General features: G+C 38.5%; 1 protein-coding gene across 1 annotated transcript; it reads right to left on the bottom strand.

Annotated features, from left to right (window-relative positions):
• Positions 1-199: 199 nt before the first annotated feature.
• Positions 200-23026, bottom strand: sec14l7 (SEC14-like lipid binding 7). Its single transcript, XM_063014826.1, has 12 exons — positions 22918-23026; positions 22747-22822; positions 18115-18158; positions 17715-17777; positions 14751-14939; positions 12438-12533; positions 10780-10840; positions 10386-10469; positions 7109-7215; positions 3757-3896; positions 3493-3662; positions 200-625 (listed from the first exon to the last, which is right to left on the bottom strand). The coding sequence occupies exons 1-12, from the start codon at positions 22969-22971 to the stop codon at positions 516-518; spliced, it is 1194 nt and encodes a 397-aa protein (XP_062870896.1). The 5' UTR covers positions 22972-23026; the 3' UTR covers positions 200-515.
• Between the last annotated feature and the right edge of the window lie 1172 nt (positions 23027-24198).

Raw genomic sequence — 24198 nt, 5'->3', positions numbered from 1 at the left:
GGTCCTGACCATCCTGACCAAGAACAAGGTGAAAGCAGGTTAAAAAAGTATGAAGAGAAATAGATGGACTACAGTCAGTAATTAGAGAACTACAACGTGCTTCTATATGGTAAGTGGAGCTGATAAAATGGACAGTGTGTGTAGAAACAAGGAGGTGGTTTTAATGTTATGCCTTATCAGTGTAAATAATCAATACAAATGACATGTTTGTTAATAGTTTAATTGCAAGCAGGAACAAATGACTTTAAAAATCAGAATGCACAATCCATTACTAAAAACTTTCTAAATCATTTATAAATCATATTTATACCCAGAATATCCCGACTATTACATAATTAATTTATAATTACATTGATTTATAAGAAATTGCTATGGAAAACAAATTAGTTTTTTAATACTGATATTTTCAGTGTAAAGTTATTTGTCTTTCTGTTGTTTATCATAATGCACCACAAAATATTTCATCAGTTATACAAAGCTTTCTTGTCATGTTGGATGTTGAAAGTGCTCTCACATTATGCATGTCCTTCTGAGTTTGTGTGAATTTCAGGTAGAACAACATCCACTGTGAAGCTGATTTTCTTTGATTGAAGTATGCTGTAAGTGTTATCAAATCGTACCACATCTGTAAAATCCAAAAGGTGTGAGTTAAACTCAGCTATAAAATATCTTTAAAAGTACAAAATTACAAAGAAATTTAAAAAAAATTAACAGATATTATTATTTGTACTGGTAAAGTGTAATACAACCCCAAATCAAAAAAGTTGGGACAGTATGGAAAATGCAAATAAAATAAAAATGCAGTCTTCCTTACATTTACTTTGACTTTTATTTGATTGCAGACAGTTTAAACCCAAGATATTTCATGTTTTGTCTGCTTAACTTCATATCATTTCTTAATAAACATCCATTCCTGCATTTCAGGCCTGCAACACATTCCAAAAAAAGTTGGGACGGGGGCACTTTAGGGCTAGTAATGTGGTGAAAAAACTAAATAATGATGTGATTCCAAACAGGTGATGTCAATAGGTGATTGTAATCATGGTTTGGTACAAAAGCAGCATCCAGGAAAGTCTTTGATGAGCAAAGATGGACAGAGGATCTCCAGTTTGTCAACAAATGCATGAGAAAATGATTAAAATGTCTAAAAACAATGTACCTCAAAGAAAGACTGGAAGGGATTTGCATATTTCTCCCTCTACAGTGCATAATATCATTAAACGATTCAAGGAATCAGGAGGAATTTCAGTGCGTAAAGGCCAAGGGAGCAAGCTTAAGCTGAACGCCTGTGATCTTCGTTCCCTCAGACGGCACCGCATTAAGAACCGCCACTCAACAATAGCTGATATATCATAACAATAGCTCTTTATCAAGAACTACAATACAGTTACATGGACAAATGCCACTTAAAACCATGTCCAGAAGCAGCATCGACTTCTCTGGGCTCAGCGACATCTAGGATGAACCATCACACAGTGGAAACATGTATTGTGGTCAGATGAATCAGCATTCCAGGTCTTTTTGGGAAAAAATGGACGCCCTGTGCTCCAGACCAAAGACGAAAAGGACCATCCAGACTGTTATCAGCAACAAGTCCAAAAGCCAGGGTCTGTCATGGTATGGGGCTGTGTCAGTGCCCTTGGCAAAGGTCATTAACACTTGTGTGATGGAAGCATTAATGCAGAAAAGTACATTGAGATCTTAGAGCAACATACGCTGCCTTCAAGACGCCACCTTTTCCAGGAACGTCCACATATTTTAACAAGACAATTCAAAACCACATGCTGCACACATTACAAAGGCATGGCTGTGGAAGAAGAGGGTACGGGTACTGGACTGGCCTGCCTGCAGGCCTGACCTGTCTCCAATAGAGAATGTGTGGAGAATTTTGAAACAAAAAATGCGACAACAACGACCCCGTACTGTTGCGCATTTTGAGACGTGTTTGCAGGAAGAATGTGACAAAATAAAAGCTGAAACACTAAATCACTTGGTATCCTCTGTGTCAAAATGAAATAAAAGTCAAAGTAAATGTTTGCATTTTCCATGCTGTCCCAACTTTTTCTGATTTGGGGTTGTAATTACATGACATTTTTTTGTGTCCAATGCATTATATTGTTTAAAACAATGAAACATTCTAGGCTTCATATTATTTTATAATACCAACTTTTTTGCAAACACAAATTTAGAACTTCCAACAATCATCCCACCATTTACAGTTGAAGTTAAGGACCATTTATGTCGTGACAATCTTCTAGTTTTTATTCACTTCTAATACTGTTCCTACTCTGAGGTACAGTACATCTGTTAGAAGTGAATGAACACCGGTATGTTATAGGAAATAAACACAAAGATCAATTTAAAATTTTAATTTAGGAAGTTTGGTATGATTTTTCATTTTTATATTCAACCTTAAAATATACGGCTGTAATGTTATAGATCAGCCATAACATTAAAACCACCTCCTTGTTTCAGGTGTTCCTTGTTGGCTTCACTGACCATATAGAAGCACTTTGTAGTTCAACAATTACTGACAATAGTCCATCTGTTTCTCTGCATGCTTTATTAGCCCCCTTTCATGCTGTTTTTCAATTGTCAGGACCCCCACAGGACCACCACAGAGCAGGTATTATTTGGGTGGTGGATCATTCTCAGCACTGCAGTGACACTGACATGGTGGTGGTGTGTTAGTGTGTGTTATGCAGGTATGAGTGGATAAGACACAGCAGTGCTGATAGAGTTTTTGAACACCTCACTGCTGGACTGAGAATAGTCCACCAACCAAAAATATCCAGCAAACAGTGCCCCTTGGGTAGCGTCCTGTGACCACTGATGAAAGTCTAGAAGATGACCAACTCAAACAGCAGCAATAAAAAAAGTCTTCGACTTTACATCTGCAAGGTGGACCAACTAGGTAGGAGTGTCCAGCAGCGCTGCTGTGTCTGATCCAGCACAACACATACTAACACACCACCATGTCATTGTCACTGCAGTGCTGAGAATGATCCATCACCTAAATAATACTTGCTCTGTGGTGGTCCTGTGGGGGTGCTGACCATTGAAGAACAGGGTGAAAGCAGGTTAAAAAAGTATGTAGAGAAACAGATGGACTACAGTCAGTAATTGTAGAACTACAAAGTGCTTCTATATGGTAAGTGGAGCTGATAAAATGGACAGTGAGTGTAGAAACGAGAAGGTGGTTTTAATGTTATGGCTGAGCAGTGTATGTTGCAAAACTCAGTAAGTATTAAAAATCATTGTCCATAAAACCTATTCTCCTTTAATGTTAACTGACAACAAGACCTACAAAAAAGAACTACATTTATTTTGATAGAAAAAAAAATAGTGGACACAACAGTGTATTACAAAGTAGACCTGAAATGTTTTAAATATTAAAAATAAAAATCATGGTTAGTTGGATTCAGTTTACAGTTGGTTTAAAACTTGATTGATTACGATTATTTATTACTATTATTATAAATTTGTACTTACAGATTCCTGGCTCTTCACATGTGTACGATCCATCCTCTGGTACGAGATGAGAGTTGTACCGTGCCGTTGGTAACACTTCCTGCATTTCTGCAACTTTTAGTTTCTTTCCTGTTTTTGTGTTCATGTAGATGCCAAAACCAATATCAGCACCATCGCTAGCAAATTGCCATCTAGATATATGAACAAATAAAGTAAATGAAAAAGGCTAAACATTACAGGCCTGAAAAGACAGTAGAGGGGAGGATATGGCTATCTGTCACATACCGCAGTAAGCAGTTAGGCATTAGGACGTCACACTCCACAAGGTGTTCAGACCCACGGCTGATGGTGATGCAATTTTCATACTGCACTTTAACAGAGTCTCGGACGTAGTAAGACCTTGGCACTACACCTCCCCACTTAATCTAAAAGAAAATACATCTAATTTGAAAAAGTACAGCATATGGTCAAAACCATGTAGAGACCCCCTGTAACGAGTCTGGTGAATATGTACTGCTTAGACTCACCAGCAGAGGGAGAAAGGACCCAATAGCAGAGCAAAGAAGTCTGCAAGGACTTAAGAGAGAAACTAACTAGAGCTAAAAGAGAGAGAGAGTGGTAGGAGGAGCTCGCAATCACGATTATTTAATGCCAAGTTCACACTACACGACTTTCCAAGTCGTCAGGTCACTGTACAGTTCACACTTCACGACTGTATCTCTTGTAATCGGGAGTCTTTCAAGTCGGTGTGGCTTTCACACTACAGGACTGATCGGCGATAGGGGGTTTCACGCTACACCATCTATCACCAACTGGAATCGCAGGCGAGCTTCTCTGGTCTCCCAACCACGTTATGTCACAAAAACAAATGCAAGAAGTGACGAGGGGTTAAATGATACCACGTCCAAAAATGCACGTCAACGTCAAGTAGCAAGCGATCAAAGTTTGTGTGCTGATGTGCAGCGTAAAATCAAGGAGAAAAAATAAATGAATCTGAGTGGATTTGGCTTGGATTGTTCTGTAGTGAGTTGGAGGTTAATAAATATTGTTTGCAATGCAGTGTTGGTATTATGTTTTGAAGATAATGATAAGGTCAGAAATACTGTAAAACTATATTATGCCCCTGCCCCACCTTTTTATAACTTCTCCCCTGTGTTTCCCCTCACACCGTGTCTTGCGTTCTCATTGGCTGTTCAACATAGCACTCATTGCCAGTCGGGCAACTCAGATCCAGATATCTGGGAAGCTAGATATCTCTCAGCGAGCCGCTCGGATCGAGTTGTTGAGTAGTTTACACATAGCAATTGAGAGCCGAGTTTTGATCACCAAGCGAACGCCGAGCTGGGAAATCTAGCCGAGCTGGGAAAACCAGTCGTCGTGTGAAAGTCAGGGCAAAAATCATGTAGTGTGAACCTTTTTGGAAATTCGCCCCTCTCTGACCTCGAATTTGTGCACCAAATTGTCTTATTGTCACCCCTAGGTGGGAGCAGTGCCTTGTTGCAGCGAAAAAAAAAAGCTCATTTACATCGTTTGTGAGCAATATTATTAAATCCTCCCTTCCCCGCCAGTCCGTGAAATTATATCTTATATGAAACCGGTTCGTGGTGCAAAAAAGGTTGGGAAACGCTGACCTACAGCACGCAGAAAAGAAAAACACCTACAGCATGAAGAAAGATTAATGAACACCAGCAATCTGAACCTCTATTGTCCGGTTGTCCTCACACCCACAATAATGTAATGCTTTTAAAGACTGATCCTTCACAACATTAAAACCATGACACCAGGACACCATCTCTCTGGCCCTTCATACTGGCTTCACTCACCAGGAAAGACAGAGCACATACTCAAAGGTGCTATTCAGTGATTACAGTTCTGCTTTCAACACCGTCATCCCCAGCAAGCTTACCGATAAACTACATAAGCCTCCACTTATGACTATGCAACTGGATAGTGGACTCTGTCAGAGCACCTACATGTCCTCCACCATCACAGTAAGTTCTGGCACACTGCAAGGATGTGTATTGAGGCACATTCTATTCTCCCACTTTACACACAACTGTGCTCCTTTGTTCACCACTGATTCCATCATGAAGTTTGCAGATGACTCAATAGTGATTGGCTTGATCTCCAACAATAATTAATCAGTCTATAGAGCAGAGGTGCAGAACATGGCGAGAACAATATCACAAATACCTGTCAATACCACAAATACCAAGGAGCTCACATGGTTCACTAACACAACTGCACTAGTCAAGAAAGTACAGCACTGGTTGTTTTTCCTGAGGACCTTTTACCACAGTACCATAGAGAGCATACATACTTTTTACATACTACAATTTTCTCCCAATCTAGTCATATCCAATTATTGGCTTGCATTACGCTTCCTCTCTACTGATGTTAAACCCTACTCTGACTGAGGAGAGCCGGGACTAACACACCCGCTGTTTTAAGTGTGTAGCTGCTGTAAGATGCCTTTAAACATTTTAACAAGAGTGAACTGGCATGCACCATGCTAAAGGATAAGCAGCAGCAAATGGGTGCACCCAAGGACGGATTAAGGATAGTCTGGGCCCCTGGGCAAAGAGTTGAACATAATAATTTTGAAACAATACAAATTCAGAAACATTAAGTAAGGGCCTGAATCGCATATTTGCAACAAAACGTCTGTTATGAAATATGGTAGCTTGCCTGGCAATTTGTAGGTCCCTAGAAAGTCAAGGAGCCATGGTAAACGACTTCTATGGAAGTCAAGGGCCCCATAGCAGGGGCCCTCGTGATCAAGGGCCCTCTAATGGTATGCCCTGCTCTTCTCTAGGGCCCCCTGGTAGGGGCTCTCATAACCAGGGCCCTGTAAAAATATGCCCCCCTCTTTCCTAGGACCCCTAATAGCCAGAAGTCGAAGTCAGAGCAGTGCCACAACGCCTCATCCATTTTCATAAGGGGCCCAAAAGCATGGCTAGGGCCCCCAAAAGCATGGCTAGGGCCCCCAAAAGCATGGCTAGGGCCCAAAAGCATGGCTAGGGGCCCCAAAAGCATGTCTAGGGGCCCCAAAAGCATGGCTAGGGCCCCCAAGAGGCCCTGGGGTCAAAGTCCCTAATAGTCAGAGGATCCTTAAAATGGAGGGCCCTCGGAAATAAAAATATATTGTATCATAAATGTTGATAGGCATCGCAAAATGTTTTGGGCCAGGGCCCCCCCGGGGCCCCCTGACCTCAAGGGCCCCTGGGCGCTGGCCCCACTGGCCCGGTCAGTAATCCAGCCATGGGTGCACCACATCACATGCTGGTGCACCATGTAAGTACTCGCTGGAGCAGCACTTACCACATGTTATCCAGGCTGCTGGAACAAAGATGCATAAACAAAATATCGGGAATCGAACCCAGGACCTTCTTGCTATGAGGCAACAGTGCTACCCACCGGGCCACCGTGCTGCCCCTTAAACTACAGTACTCAGAAAAAAAAAAGTCAGATTTATAACCAACTCATTTCCTGCTTGTTTTGCTGTTGCAGTGTCAATATTTAATTTAATCTTTTTCCATCATTTTTAAAGCAGTAAATATTGATATATTGTGTTTATCACACTGCCATTTTTAATTGTACTTGGTAGACACATATTGAAAGCTTAACATACACTTACCATAGTTTTACAGTAAGGGTCCCCATTTTTATCTGTCAGTGTGCCTCCATAGACCATGGGCAGTTGATCAGGTGCTATGTATTTTTGTAATACTTCTTTCCAGTTGGCTGTAGGTGAAAAGTATTTCAGATTTTAGACCTTTTTCTTTAACAAACAACTTAATTTGATAACAATTCTTACTGGAAATATTCCACTTACCATAGAAAATCAGGAATTATAATATATCTTTTTTATCTGCAGAGCTAGATTCAAATTGAGTATTTATCAGTTGAATGATACAGCAAATACAATTAATGATGTAAAACCCCAAATCAGAAAAAGTTGGGACAGTATGGAAAATACAAATAAAATGAAAATGCAGTGTTCCTTACATTTACTTTGACTTTAATTTGATTGTAGACAGTTTGAACCCAAGATATGTCATGTTTTGTATGTTCAACTTCATTTCATTTATTAATAAACCTTCATTCCTGCATTTCAGGCCTGCAACACATTTCAAAAAAGTTGGGATGGGGGCAATTTAGGGCTAGTAATGAGGTTAAAAAAAAGAAATAATTATGCGATTTTAAACAGGTGATGTCATGGTTTGGTACAAAAGCAGCATCAAGGAAAGGCTGAGTCTTTGATGAGTAAAGATGGTCAGAGGATCTCCAGTTTATCAACGAATGTGTGAGAAAATGTTTAAAAACAATGTACCTTAAAGATTTCTCCCTCTACAGTGCACAATATCATTTAACAATTCAAGGAATCGGGAGGAATTTCAGTGCGTAAAGGCCAAAAGCGCAAGCTTAAGCTGAACGCCCGTGATCTTCGATCCCTCAGACGGCACTGCATCAAGAACCGCCACTCAACAATAGCTGATATAACCACATGGGCAAGGGATTACTTTGGCAAACCTTTGTTAAGCACTACAATACAGTTACATGCACAAATGCCACTTAAACCTTCACTGTGCAAAAAAAAAAAAGTCTTCTGTTAACCATGTCCAGAAGCGGTGTCGACTTCTCAGGGCTCAGAGGCATCTAGGATGGACCATCACACAGTGAAAACGTGTATTATGGTCAGATGAATCAGCATTCCAGGTCTTTTTTGGAAAAAATGGACGCCGTGTGCTCGGGACCAAAGACAAAAAGGACCATCCAGACTGTTATCAGCAACAAGTCCAAAAGTCAGGGTCTGTCATGGTATGAGGCAGAAATTAATGCAGAAAAGTACATTGAGATCTTGAGAACATATGCTGCCTTTAAGACGTCATCTTTTCCAGAGACGTCCATGCATTTTTCAACAAGACAATGCAAAACCACATGCTGCACATTACGAAGGCAAGCCTGCAAAAGAAGAGGGTACGGGTACTGGACTGGCCTGCCTGCAGTCCTGACTTGTCCCCAATAAAGAATTTTGAAAGGAAAACACCGACAACAACGACGACCCCGTACTGTTGTACATCTTAAGACATGTTTGCAGGAAGAATGGGACAAAATAAAAGCTGAAACACTAAATCACTTGGTATCCTCGGTGCCAAAACGTCTTTTAAGTGTGGTGAAAAGGAATAGCAACATTACAAAGTGGTAAAAGCTTTAGTGTCCCAACTTCTTTTGGAAAGTGTTGCAGGCCTGAAATGCAGAAATTGATGAAATATTTTGTTCATCCTGTCTGCAATGAAATAAAAGTCAAAGCCAATGTAGAAAATTTTCTGATTTGGGGTTGTAGTTTCAACATGAAAGCAATCAAACCTCAATGAACTGGAAGCTTTTGTATGAGAAGAATGGGTGAGGATTACACAAGAAAATGAGTCTAGTTTGATGCCTGTGTGCCCATTGTAGGTGTTTTTAATGGTGGACAGGAGTCAGAGTCGGCCACTACACCAGGGGTTTTCAACCTGTCATTATGACATTATGAACTTTTTTTACTTCTAAAACTAAATCAATTCATTTTTCACCCACAGGAGACATATTTGATAAGTCTCGCTGACCACGCACACACACATTTAATGTTCAGTTCAATCTGAAAAAAAAGGACCGTTGGCAAGCAAAACTTTAAAATAGGGCTAACAGTGAAGATAAATCTGTGACAAAAACGATGACTGCTGTTATAGGACATGTGGGTGGGTGGGTGTGTATCTTTTAGAGAGGTGTATAGTGGGAGATGCTCTGTTCACAATATCGCTATAAGTGATTCAGGAGTCGATTCCAATGAATCAAAGCGTGTGCACATTCTAAGTTTCTCTACCCAGTCAGCTCTGTTATTTTTTACTGTTATTAATGAATGCTGTGGTTTAAAATAAACACCAGCTACTGGAACACCTTGTGTGACTCACTTTCCTTACAGGTGGGACACTTAATTAAACTGGCAATTACCACAGAGTGGTAGCCGAGTCAGAATAAAACCTGAGTTTTCTGTCAGTCAAAACAGATTATCCTGAACTTAGCAATTGATGTACTTTTGCCTCTACTTGGCTCTGTGAAAGTTTTCTGCTCTCATCTACATCAAAAGCAAGTACTGCTACGATTTATAACTACTGTAGACCCTTGACTTATGAATTTGGTTACGAAGGGCTGTTCTTAAGTCAAAATGTTCATTAGTTAAACCTATTTTTCCCATAAGAAATAATGTAAATACAATTAATCTGTGCCAGACCTCCCAAACCACCCCCTTACCTAACCTTTCTAATGTCTAAATGGACTTTTTTGTTATAAATACAAGTTTATTTTCCCTTGATCTTAAATTATAGAATAGATAATACAGTAATAAACAATAATGAACAACAATACACAGTAGTACTGTACATAAAAAACACACATCACATTTCAGTACAGTATGTGAGCTGTACCATACACCATAATACATTTCCTTCTTTTTCTTATAAAATGTATCTACCAGAAACAACAATAACTCTCATATTTCTCTATTATTTCCTTTATTTCAATAGTGTTGTACAGTATTTTGTAGGTGTAACTGCACGAAAGAAAGACTACTTTACTGAGCCGAATTCCTTCTTCTCTCTCACTAACTGGTGAGAGGTGGGCGCAAGTTTATGGTCGACACACAAAAGGGGGCGCATGTCCAAAAAGGTTGAAAATCCCTGCGCTACACAACCTCTTGCACAGAAAGGTTTAATACACTGTGTGTTGACACATTTACATCATCGGCAGCATTACATTATGTGCAATTTGAGCCACAGTAGTTTTTCTGTGTCTGTAACTGATGTGTGTGTGTGTGTGTTATGTGTAATATAAGGACAGATGTGTACTGCAGCAACTACCTATATGATACTTACATCCAACCACAATAATCTTTCGCCGAGTCTCTTCACACATGAAAGGCTTGATGAGGTTGTAAGCAATAGGAAAGATTTTAGGTGCTGCAAGAAATGAAAAACAGAACAAAATAAAAAGCAGAGCCAATTTGGCCATCAAGCCACTGGCTACTCCTTACATCTGAAAGCTTAACTGGCCAAACTATTATCTTTTACCAGATCATTAGATTATTATACACATTTAAATGTTTATGTACTTAAGAAATGAAGTAATAAATCAAATACAATGCCACATCCTATGCACCTTATTTCAATATTGATGCTGTAAGTGCATTAAACAACCATCATTTAAACAATTTAACAACAATAATAATAATTAATAATTATTAGTAGTATTATTATTATTAACCATTACCTTTAATAACAAGAACCCTTTTTAGGCCTTCAGGATAGTTTTCTTCAAACATGGTCAGAATCTTTAAAAATAAAACAAAATACAAATAAACTGACAATTTACAAACTATTTAAAACTAACTAGGCACTAAATGGCTTAAATTAGTGATTGCCTAAACACCAACTCCGTATGTGCTTTATGTATGAACATATTTTTTTTTGCACTTTGTTGCAGCAAATTGGAATGTGACTGCAAATATTTGCTTTTATTTTAGACCATTAATCAATTCATTCCACAGTACCCAGAACTTTTATCACAAAAAGAAATTTTGCCATTGTTTAGAACATTATATAACACATTATATGTCCAGGCTAAATCATAACAAAACAACCCCACACTTTTAATGCTTCTACAATAAACAGTACCCAGGGCAGTTTATTTGAACAGGTAAAATTCTTCCGGCATTTATTTACTCAAAATTATTAATGCACAAATTGAATTGTTTGAAAGATTAAATCCTGTAACAGCACCATATACCCTGATCAGCCATAACATTAAAACCACCTCCTTGTTTCTACACTCACTGTCCATTTTATCGGCTTCACTGACCATATAGAAGCACTTTGTAGTTCTACAATTACTGACTGTAGTCTATCTGTTTCTCTGCATGCTTTGTTAGCCCCCTTTCATGCTGTTCTTCAATGGTCAGGACTGTCCCAGGACCACTACAGAGTAGGTATTATTTGATTGGTGAATCATTCTCAGCAGCACTGGCATGGTGGTGGTGTGTTAGTGTGTACATTTACATTTACATTTTCAGCATTTAGCAGACGCTTTTATCCAAAGCGACTTACACAATGAGCGGAACACAATGAGCAATTGTGGCGGGGCTTGATTCGGCAACCTTCTGTTTACTAGTCCAGTACCTTAACCACTGAGCTATCACTGGCCCTAGTGTGTGTTGTGCTGGTATGAGTGGATAAGACACAGCAATACTGATGGAGTTTTTAAACACCTCACTGACACTGCTGAACTGAGAATAGTCCACCAACCAAAAATATCCAGCCAACATCACCCTGTGGGCAGCGTCCTGTGACCACTGATGAAGCTCTAGAAGATGACCAACTCAAACAGCAGCAATAGATGAGCGATCGTGTCTGACTTTATATCTACAAGGTGAACCAACTACTGTAGGTAGGAGTGTCTAACAGGAGTGGACAGTGAGTGGAGTGAGTGGAATGTGTCTGATCCACTCATTCCAGCACAACACACACTAACACACCACCACCATGTCATTGTCACTACAGTGAGAATGATCCACCACCTAAATAATACCTGCTCTGTGGTGGTCCTGTGTGTCCTGACCATTGAAGAACAGGGTGAAAGCAGGCTAAAAAAGTATGTAAAGAAACAGATGGACTACAGTCAGTAATTGTAGAAATACAAAGTGCTTCTTTATGCTAAGTGAAGCCGATAAAATGGACAGTGAGTGTAGAAACAAGGAGGTGGTTTTAACGTTATGCCTGATCAGTATATGTCAATATGCTCTGTGGCTTGAACTGCCAGTGTTTGTATATGCAAATGACATAGCTGTAACATTGGTTATATAGACCTGTATGTGATATGTGGATGAAATAATAATTAATTCAACAGACTTAATCAACTGATCAAATTCATACTTCTCCAAAAGTCTCAACAGCAGGCTTCCACATGTGTTTCAAGCCGAGGTCTTCACAGTCATGGATAATAGTAATGGACTCCACTACTTTCCCAAGCTGGTAAAAAAAGCTCACAAGATCAGCTTAAAAACAACACACAAGTATATTACAAAATGCTCAGTACTGTATGTTTCCCTTTTGGTTTAATTGAAAAGTTACATTTTTAAAAGTTACCAATTGTATATACTGTATATATTTTGTATATATAAATATACTTGTCTATAAATTAAACATGATTACATTATGATTAGGTATAAAATAAACATTAAGAGTACAAATGGGTCAATATGTTCCACTTTGCAAATAGAAAAAGCAAAAACAACAAAAATATGCAAAACTGTATGAAATGAATGGATTTTACCATCTACAATCCATAACATTATTAACTGATTTAGATAATACAGAATCTCTGAAAAACTATTGAATGTCTGTGAACCTGCACTTTTTGAAATGTGTTGCAGCAATCACATTCATTTGTTTGGTTGAAACTGTAACATGGCTCAGCTGATGAAGAAGTTTGGCAATGAGCCTTGTTGGAATCATGCCCTTCTGCCAGGAGCGTAACTACCGGGGGCGGGGGGCAGGTGCACTGGGGCCTATGGCGGGAGGGGGGCCCTCCACAACATTAATTAAACCCCCCACCGCTCTGCCCCCTCCCCGTTATTATTCTATTACAATATTTTTGTTAAGTAAAATATTAAAAGTAAGTGAGAGTGAGTACCTTTAATTCATTCAGCATACAGCATTTATATAAAATGAAATTTGTTGAGGGAGCCCAAAATTTTCTTTTGCACTGGGGCCCATAAGCTCCTAGTTATGCCACTGCATTGCCATTTTTAGCTTTAGGGCCCAGTTATTTTTACTTGACAGTCATCTAAGCCTTGTTATAGGAAGTTCCTCTGTCTGGCAACCCTAATTTTCTTTGAATCCATGATACAAGGCTCTTTCTTTTTCTGGGAACTCACCCAGTGTTGTGGCATTTTCAGGCCTCATGACAACACGGCCCTGGAAGAGCAAATTGCCCAAAAGGCAATGTGATGTCCCTGTTTCCAGAGAAGACCCAGCCCATAAATCCATGATATCATGTGCTGCTATCACGTGCTGCGCCAATTAATGGGGTTGGGGTACTGCTCATGCATTACCCCCTGGCTGGGTGTTTAAGGTTCCCTAACTCTCCTTTTTCTCAACAACTGGGTTGTCCCAGATATCACAATGCAAGACAGAAAAAGGGGAATAACCATAACAACCCATAATAATCATAATTAGCCTTGCAATTGCTTCTCAGTGACATAATTACTAAAGCCACCAGTGATAGCAAGACCACACAGAAAACACAGAGATTGAATGAAGAACTAATACAGAGTAGCTTGGTTGCCAGGCACTCAATCCACCAGTCAAATCAACCCAAGCTCTGGAAATGAACAACATGACTAAAGAGGCAAAGGCCAGCATATTAAAATTGATATATTGATATAAATGGATGTATATTAAAAGGATATTAAAAGTGAACAATGCTTAATTAGGTGCAGAGACTGCCCTCGAAGTGCCACGTAAAAGAACAGGTACTGTCAGTCACCTGCGCCTACATGCCGGGTACCATATTCGTGCCCCTTGCCAGCCTTTAGAGCAGCCCTATTTAACATTTGTAACATAACACCTAAAGCAGTACACACCAAAGCTTCCCAAATGACCCAGCAGAACTTCATAAAAAATGATAGACAATGAGTGCCCAGAGCGGCGGGATATTCCGCTAGCACACCAGCACCGAGTTTCTGAACTCCTCGGTTCGAAACTAGGTGTTGCCACTGGTCGGCTGGGCGCCATCTGGTGGGCATAATTGCAGCAGATACTAATTGGCCACCGTATCTGCAGGGTGGGGGCTGAACTATGTGTGGGTGGGTGGGTCTTCATACACTGTGTAAGGACCCTGACTGGCGGAAGAGACGCCTGGGCAGAATGCAGGGGCGAGAAGAGGAGGGCTGTACATGTGTCGGAAGAGGCGTGTACAGCGACGTGCTCTCCTCGGATGCAATCTGGTATCTCTCAGCAGCGGAAGACAAAAATGGAGTGAGCTAAATCGGGAGGAAAATGGGGAGAAAATGCATAAAAAATGATAGACAATGGACCAAAATAACTAAATTTAATTTTGCTAAACATATTCAAACACTTCTATACAAAGATTGTCTGCCAAACATGTCTCAATCAAGTGTACTAACTAAGTATATAAATACAAACATATATATATATATATATATATACACACAAACACCTTACCTTTTCAGACTGCCTTAAGCACTCTCTGCGAAGTAACTCTGAGTCCCTGATTTTTGTTCTAATGTAGTCTTGCTTGGAGGCAGACATGAGAAGGCCCTTTGGATCCAGTGGGCCTGCAATATCGTACCATATTGGGCTTCCTTCTCTATCATAGCCACACATCCCACCAGACACATATCGCTCGATCACCTGATCAGATCATTTCATATACATATCATTGCATATACAAAATGTAGTCAATCAAGACAATATTATTGATACTAAATTAAACAGTAACCATTTAAATTTTACCTAAACAGTGTTGGAGCATATATATTTTAAGTAAACAATGTCTGACTTAATATTTTAAAGTGTTGGTGCTGACAGAAATGAATAAAACAGTATTTAAGCATATTTATTTTACAACCCCAAATCAGAAAAGTTGGGACAATATGGAAAATGCAAATAAAATAAAAATGCAGTGTTCCTTACATTTACGTTGACTTTTATTTGATTGCAGACAGTTTGAACCCAAGATATTTCATGTTTTATCTGCTCAACTTCATTTAATTTGTTAATATGCCTCCTTTCCTGCATTTCAGGCCTGCAACACATTCTAAATAAAGTTGGAACGGGGCAATTTAGGGCTAGTAATGAGGTGAAAAACTAAATAATGATGTGATTTCAAACAGGTGATTGTAATCATGGTTTGGTACAAAAGCAGCATCCAGGAAAGGCTGAGAGTCTTTAATGAGCAAAGATGATCAGATGATCTCCTGTTTGTCAACAAATGTGTGAGAAAATGATTGAAATGTTTAAAAACAATGTACCTCAAAGAAAGATTGGAAGGGATTTGCATATTTCTCCCTCTACAGTGCATAATATCATTACACAATTTAAGGAATCAGGAGGAATTTCAGTGCGTAAAGGTCAAGGGTGCAAGTTTAAGCTGAACGCCCGTGATCTTTGATCCCTCAGACAGCACTGCATCAAAAACAGCCACTCAACAATAGCTGATATAACCACATGGGCAAGGGATTACTTTGGCAAACCTTTGTCAAGCACTACAATACAGAGTTACATGCACAAATGCCACTTAAAACTTTACTGTGCAAAAAGGAAGCCTTATGTTAACCATGTCCAGAAGCGGCGTCGACTTCTCAGGGCTCAGAGGCATCTAGGATGGACCATCACACAGTGGAAACATGTATTGTGGTCAGATGAATCAGCATTCCAGGTCTTTTTTGGAAAAAATGGACGCCGTGTGCTCCGGACCAAAGACGAAAAGGACCATCCATACTGTTATAAACAACAAGTCCAAAAGCCAGGGTGTGTCATGGTATGGGGCTGTGTCAGTGCTCTTGGCAAAGGTCATTTACACTTCTGTGATGGCAGCATTAATGCAGAAAAGTACATTGAGATCTTAGAGCAACATATGCTGCCTTCAAGACGTCATCTTGTCCAGGGACCATGACCTGTCCCTAATAGAGAATGTGTGGAGAATTTTAAAATGAAAAATGCAACAACGACGACCCCGTACTGTTGCACATCTTAAGACGTGTTTGCAGGAAGAATGGGACAAAATAAAACCTGAAACACTAAATCCCTTGGTATCCTCGGTGCCAAAATGTCTTTTAAGTGTGGTGAAAAGAAATGGCAACATTACAAAGTGGTAAATGCTTTACTGTCCCAACTTTTTTTGGAATGTGTTGCAGGCCTGAAATAAAGGAATGGATGTTTATTAATAACAAAACATGAAAGATCTCAGGTTCATCCTGTCTGCAATGAAATAAAAGTAAAAGTAAATGTAAGAAACAAGTTTTTTTTATTATTTGCATTTTTCATGCTGTCCCAACTTTTTCTGATTTGGGGTTGTAATTAAACAGTCTGCATATATACAAACCCTATTTTAAGAAAATTGGGACATTTTTGTAAAATGCAGCAAAAAAAGAATCTGTGAAGAATCAATGAAGCTGATCAGTGAAAACATCTGAAATCTTTTCTTTCTACTTGTGTCAGTTGAATAAAGATTTAGGAAAATGACCAGATCACAGATTCTTCTTCTTATTGCATTTTACAAAATGTCCCAACTTTTTCGGAAATGAGGTTTGTTTGTTTGTTTATTAGGATTTTAACATCATGTTTTACACTTTGGTTACATTCATGACAGAAACAGTAGTTACTCATTACACAAGGTTCATCAGTTCACAAGGTTATATCAAACACAGTCATGGACAATTTAGTGTCTCTAATTCACCTCACTTGTCTTTGGACTGTGAGAGAAAACTGGAACACCCAGAAGAAAACCCACACAGACACGGGGAGAACATGCAAACTCCACACAGAAGGGACCGCCCCTCCTGGGGATCGAACCCAGGACCTCCTTGCTGTGAGGCGACAGTGCTACCCACTTAGCCACAGTGCTGCCCCGAAATGAGGTTTATGTTTTAATTAAACAATGTGGATGAAAATTTAACAGTATTGAGCATTTATGTTTTAATTAAGTGTTGGTGCTTAAATATATTACTAAAACAGTGTTTGGACATATTTATTTTGATTAGACAGTACTGTGCATACATTTTAACAGCATTAGTGCATACAGATTTAAGCTGCTAATGCATATAGATTTTATTGTTTACAATTTTCCTCACAGCAAGAAGGTCCTGGGTTCGATCCTCAGGCGGGGTGGTCCGGGTCCTTTCTGTATGGAATTTGCATGTTCTCCCCGTGTCTTCGTGGGTTTCCTCCGGGAGCTCCAGTTTCCTCCCTCAGTCCAAAAACATGCAGTCAGGTTAATTAGAGACACTGAATTGCCCTATAAGTGAATGGGTGAGTGTGTATGTGTGTGTGTGTGTCCAGGGTGTTACTGTGTGCCTTGCGCCCATTGAAAAGCTGGGATAGGCTCCAGCACACCCTCCCGTGACCCTTATTGGAAAAGCGGATAAGAAAATGAATAATGGAATGAATGAAAGTTTACAATTTTACCTCTGGTGGCTTCCAGTCTTCCAGGATTGTATCTACTTTCATGCGTTTGCGGTACTCTAAATGCTAAAAATCAAACACATTCATCACGAACATGAACTTTTAAGCACTGAACATGTTTAATAAAACAATATAATAATAATAATAATAATAATAATAATGATAATAATAATAATAATAATAATAAAAACAATAATAATAATAATAATAACAACAATAACAATAATAATAATAATAATAATAATAATAATAATAATAATAATAATAACAATAATAATAATAATAACATTTTTTTGAAATTCTGAGTCAGATTTAGAAATGTTCTAGAAAAGGAAACACAATTTAGCAATAACACAGTTTTAAGAAGTAATAACCAGAGAAAAATCTTTGAAATAAATATTACCTTACGAAGCATTGCTTCAGCCTTTGGGACACTGAAACTTCGTGCTGTCAAAAAAAACTGCTGTTAAATGGAGTAAAAACAAAAATAAAGCTTACACATGAAAAAGTGTAAGTGTAGCATGCAAGTGTCTTGGTCTATTACGCTGAACAGCTAATGCATTATAAAAAGAGGAACCTGTGTAACTGCACAGCTCAAACCTACTTCAAATTTACCAGTAAAAGTCTATTTGGCTATGTCATTAGTGTTATACCTGACACAATACTGTTTAATACTGCCATTATTGATGTATTTAACCCTTTCATGCATGGTGGTCAATACAGTGGACAGCTATTTAAAAGTTATTATTTTCCATGTGCGTAGGTTTTTTTATGTTTTAGGTCATTTTATGTTGCCCGCGAGAGCTTAAAAGACATATGATTGTTGTGATGGTTCGAGTAGTTACAGAGATGCACTTATAATGTAATGGGACACCAGCGCCTTGAAGCGGCAACCGCTGACATCGTAGTCAAGGCAACTAACTTTGACTTTGCTAAAAAGCCATGTCACTTTTATGTTTAAGCGGCAAAAGAATGCGGGGTAAAGTTCAGAAGCATCGTCTGTAGGTAGTAGACATTTACAGTATTTTCTCAGTTGTTTGTAAATGTTTAGTGAGTATGTTACAGCATTGCAGTTATGAATTTACCGTAATTCCATAATTAAATACGGTTGTTACTGTTACTACAGCAATTAGTATTTTTACACAAAATGCTAACTCGTTAGCGCTATTTTACGTTTGGTTAAATTTAATATTGTACTAGATGTAACACTTACATTTTCGGCCTTTAGCAGACGCTTTTATCCAAAGCGACTTACAGTATACAGTCTAAGCAACTGAGAGTTAAGGGCCTTGCTTAAGGGCCCAACAGTAGCAACCTGGCAGTGGTGGGGCCTGAACCAGCAACCTTCTGATTACTAGTCTGGTACCTTAACCACTAGGCTACAACTGCCCTATAGAGAACAGTCAACAATGGCTTGCCTTACATTTCTGTTTCCAAGCAGCAACTGAAGTCAACTGAAGCAGCAACTGAGATCAGATTTGGGCCTGGAAACTACTGGCCTCAGCTCAAAAAAGCAAAAAATGCACAGAGGCCAAGATGCTTTATGCACGCAATAGACCAAGTACATTTGCTTGAAATATCTTGTGCCTTTGTGCCCTGGCTGCTTAACTACAGCTATGTGCATGTACTGTATTAAGTTTTTTATTGTTTGTATTTTGTAGTTTTACTCCATTCTGATGCACACAGTGTACAGTTGGGAAGCAAATAAAACCAACGTAAGTGTATTTTGGAGGGAGCTGTCTGTCTGTCTAGCTGAGAAAGGGGGGAAACTTGGCGAGGGCAGAACAATTGTCTTAAAATACACTGTAAACTGCATCTCCCACAATGCATGCCGATTTTGTGACCTGCAAAGTGATCGCATCCCGCCACTAGATGATGTTGAGAAGTACTTACAAATAATCCCAAAATGTACAAGAAGAGAAAACTGAAGCAGGAGGTAATTTAATGAAAAATGGGAAAGTGAATCCAAGTTTACACTTCAAGCCTCCAAGAAAAACAACAAATTGTCCAAGACTTAAAAGGCAGACTGCAATCACAGCAGGATATGTCACAATCGGCCCTTTGAGGGCAACCATAATGCAGATGTGGCCCTCGGTGAAAATGAGTTTGACACCCCTACAGTTATTGATGAATGACAGCCTTTTAAGGGGACGCTACCAAACAACCCAGTATGGCGCTACCATCTGGCCAATAATTGCAAGTGCAACAAATCATATGGTAAACCAAAAATAGCTGACGGAATGTCTGAAACTCTATCTGCTTCAGGGATTTCTGTAAAATTCTACTACTAAAAGGCATCTTTCCTGGTAAATAAAATTTGAGCACAAAAAGCAACATCTAAGAAGCAATACAATCATCGTGTTGTTCAAATATTTATTTTTTTGAAGCAGTAAATTACAATTAACCACATGTCCACTAAAATGGACATCATGCATTCTGGGGATATTTCACCTACCAAATGTCAAAATACACCTCAAATTTGATTTCTTTTGTGAACCGCACTATTTTTTAATAGTATTAAATTATTATTTTTAATTTTAGAGAATCACAAGGTACCATTTGTACCAAGATGAGATGTACTGAGATCAGATTTGGGCCTAGAAACTACTGGCCTCAGCTCAAGGAAGCAAAAAATACACACAGATGCCAAGATGCTTTATGCACGCAATAGACCAAGTACATTTGCTTGAAATGTCTTGTGCCTTTGTGCCCTGACTGCTTTGCTAACGTATTGTAAATAGATTTACATACAAACCAATTCATTCTTTCTATGTTTTTACAGGCATTGTACTGTTCATGTTTTTTTTTTATAATTTATAAATTATTGTTCTATTCATTGGGCTGTTAATGAAATGTCACTCTCAGTGAAACTCAAATGCATGCTGTCCACCTGAGTGGACACATGAATGACTCTTAATAATTACATTTAAAATAAAAAAAGCAATTCAATAGTTTTATTTGCCTGAAGGGAAAATTAAACCATTTTGGAAAACATTCTTGATTCATGTTGTTATACAGTAATTCATGCATGAAAGGGTTAATCTGAAAAAAAAAAAGAAATATCCAAAATATTACAAAATTATTAATAATTTTGTAAAACTCATTTGTCATGGTCCAAGTTGACAAGATAGATCATTAATGTGGTTCAAAGGGAACAAGCAAATATTATTGCACTGGACAAAACGGAACTTCAAATATTTGTATCCTGAGAATTTCACCTTGAACCTCTCATGTAGTTCATATGGTCGGCTAGAATTGCATTTTGAAATGCATAAGACAAACTCTTATTTAACTAAGAATTTTATTAAACTAAGATAATACAAATGTAAAGAATTTAAACCGAATTTCAGACAAAGACTTCATATAATGTATTTATACAGTATTTAAGGAATACATTGAAAGTTTTGAACTTTGCTTTCAGTTACTCTCTGTAAGGTATGGGTTCTCAACCTTCTTTGGCTAGTGACCCAGTTTTAAAGGGCTCACAGTTTTTTAATCCTATTGGGATAATTCTTGTGGGATTTCTTTTAGCCCGGTACTGCAAATAAATGCATATTTTGTAAACCAGTAATCATCTCATTTAAACAATGAAGGTGTATACTATTGTTCATGTAACTGAAATTGAAAATGTAACTGACCATGACAAATAATGACATGTATTGTAACTATCATGGCAGAAGTGGTCTAACAGAGCATTATTTTTAGGACCCTACCTAATTCAAGGGAAAATGTGCTTAATTTCACGGACCTCATTTTTCAATAATCACAGATTACATGGATTTTCAAAGAAAAGTGCCACATTTCACGGCAGTCATTAAATAACACTCATAAACTGAATGATAGAATCAATAGAAGCTACAATACACAGCACAGCTTACCTTACTAGCTCCCTCTCAAAGACCAAAATTCTTGTCCGTGTTTTGACACTCCGTCCTCTGCGTCCAGAGCATTGGTTGGGATTTGTGTTTTTAGACGCTTTAGACTTCGGCATCTTGCATATTTTGACTAACCGATTGCGAGCGTAACCGAGCGTCTTTAGAGTTTGCTGAGTTCATAAAGAAAGAAATATACTGTACATAGACAAATTATCGGGAGTGGGAGGTTGTTGTATAAATGTGTGCAAGTTTAATTTATTTGCAAATTCGGGCTTGTCAGTGACAATTTAACCGCTTTTGGTACAGGGGGGAGCTGTGTTAGCTTAGTAAGCAAAAACTGATGGAATCGTTAAGTAGCGCTGACTTATAAGTCGCTGCCTAATTACAATCCTCTCTACTGAGACTTTGAAAACTTAGTGAGCTACTTTGCTGTCTACTGCGTATGGGTAGCTCACTAAGTTTTCGAACAGACCCATTGTCAGCACACTACACCACAGAAAAGTCTCTTACACTAACGTAATTGCTGTATGATGGCTGGACCGCCTCTTACTGCATATTGCGCCTCATATTTCATACACTATGTGAATAAAAAATGTTCAGTCGCTAAACACAAACCTTAAAATGTGAATTTTATAGCAAAATACTTATTACACGGGAGATGGCGCATTTCACGGGCAATGGCTCAATTCACAGTCCGTGACACGATTTTCACGACCGTGAATTAAGTAGGGCCTTAATTATTTTAAATAGTTATTTTTGCACTTGTCTGAAAAGCACTTTAAGAAACTCTTGGTTAGCAGTGGGTTACCGCTTGCTACTCATTAAAAATGTTGTTATGCATCGTCTCGTTTGCATTGTACCTTAGCTAAGACCAAATAAATCTGTTTTCTGTTATTTTATGACTTCCTTGCATTGTTTCTGATTTCTTGGATTTTGATTATACATTTAAGTTAGGTAAAAGTTTAAAATTAGTAATCGCTAACTGATCACCTATGTGAAAAAGATGTTGAATAACATTGTTTCATAAATAATCCTTTCTTCCCTTTGTGTTATTTAATGGTATGTTTAATTATCTGCAATAATGACATGTGATAATCATGCACAGCTGCACAGCTTCAAAAAGCTAAATTATCTTAATTATTTAATAAATTACTGCTTACCTCTCAGCCAACGAAGTAGATAGTGATCACATTGATTAGGCAGCTGGGCAAAGACATCTCCAAGTCTCTCACGAAACTAGACAAAGTGACAGACAAAAGCAACCAAATATCTTTGTCCTAAACCATTTTTAATTTGGAGTTTAGGTGGACACATTCAGCAAATATTCCTACCTGCTCCAGAGCTTCAGCCTGCTTGGGATTCAGATTTCCTACATGGCCACTCATTTTTCCAGGTTAGTTAATGTGCTTAGTCACAATGTAAATCGCTTGCTTTTTGTGGTATTAGTACTCTAACAGTTGTATTTATAAGCAATGGATGAACATTGCTCTTTGCCCTGTGGGAAACTGAGAGTGAGGTGCAACACAGAATATTTGTTTATTCTGAGAAGCTGTTTGATATTGCGTAGTTCTACATATGATTTATGCCAGGGACAATCAAGTAAAATAACTAGACCAACACTAAAATCATGCGGGTTGGGCAGGTATGTAGTTCATACTCAACAAAATGCTACTGAAAACGTTAACAACCCCACCACAACTCTTCACCCCACTGATGGAAAAACCGCATTTCATGTAGCTGTTATTTTCATGAATGATAATAAATTATTGTTATTAGAAAACATCCATGTCAGATTCATCTGTCTAAAACTTTTTATTCATTGGTGTGATTGAAGTAGGCACTATCTACCAAACACGGTCTATTCTTTACCTGACAGCCACCAAAATTCATGTACAACTCCAAATAAAAGTTGGGACAGTATGGAAAATGCAAATAAAATAAAAATGCAGTGTTCCTTACATTTACTTTGACTTTTAATTGATTGCAGACAGTTTGAACCCAATATATTTCATGTTTTGTCTGATCAACTTCATTTCATTTATTAATAAACATTCATTCCTGCATTTCAGGCCTGCAGCATCCAGGAAAGGCTGAGTCTTTGATGAACAAAGATGGTCAGAGGATCTCCAGTTTGTGTGAGAAAATGATTAAAATGTTTCAAAACAATGTACCCCAAAGAAAGATTAGAAAGGATTTGCATATTCCTCCCTCTACAGTGCATAATATCATTAAACCATTCACGGAATCAGGAGGAATTTCAGTGCGTAAAGGCCAAAGGCGCAAGCTTAAGCTGAACGCCCGTAATCTTCGATCCCTCAGATGGCACTGCATCAAGAACCACCACTCAACAATAGCTGGTATAACAACATGGGCAAGGAATTACTTTGGCAAACCTTTGTCAAGCACTACAACACAGAGTTACATGCACAAATGCCCCTTCAAACTTTACTGTGCAAAAAAGAACCCTTATGTTAACCATGTCCAGAAGCGGCGTCGACTTCTCGGGGCTCGGTGGCATCTAGGATGGACCATCACACAGTGGAAACGTGTAATGTGGTCAGATGAATCAGCATTCCAGGTCTTTTTTGGAAAAAAACACCCAGACTGTTATC

This window comes from Trichomycterus rosablanca, chromosome 18 (genome assembly GCF_030014385.1).
Source record: "Trichomycterus rosablanca isolate fTriRos1 chromosome 18, fTriRos1.hap1, whole genome shotgun sequence".
In the NCBI taxonomy this organism is placed as follows: domain Eukaryota; kingdom Metazoa; phylum Chordata; class Actinopteri; order Siluriformes; family Trichomycteridae; genus Trichomycterus; species Trichomycterus rosablanca.
Note: the sequence above shows the minus strand (reverse complement) of the source record. Positions and strands in the feature narration are given on the sequence as shown.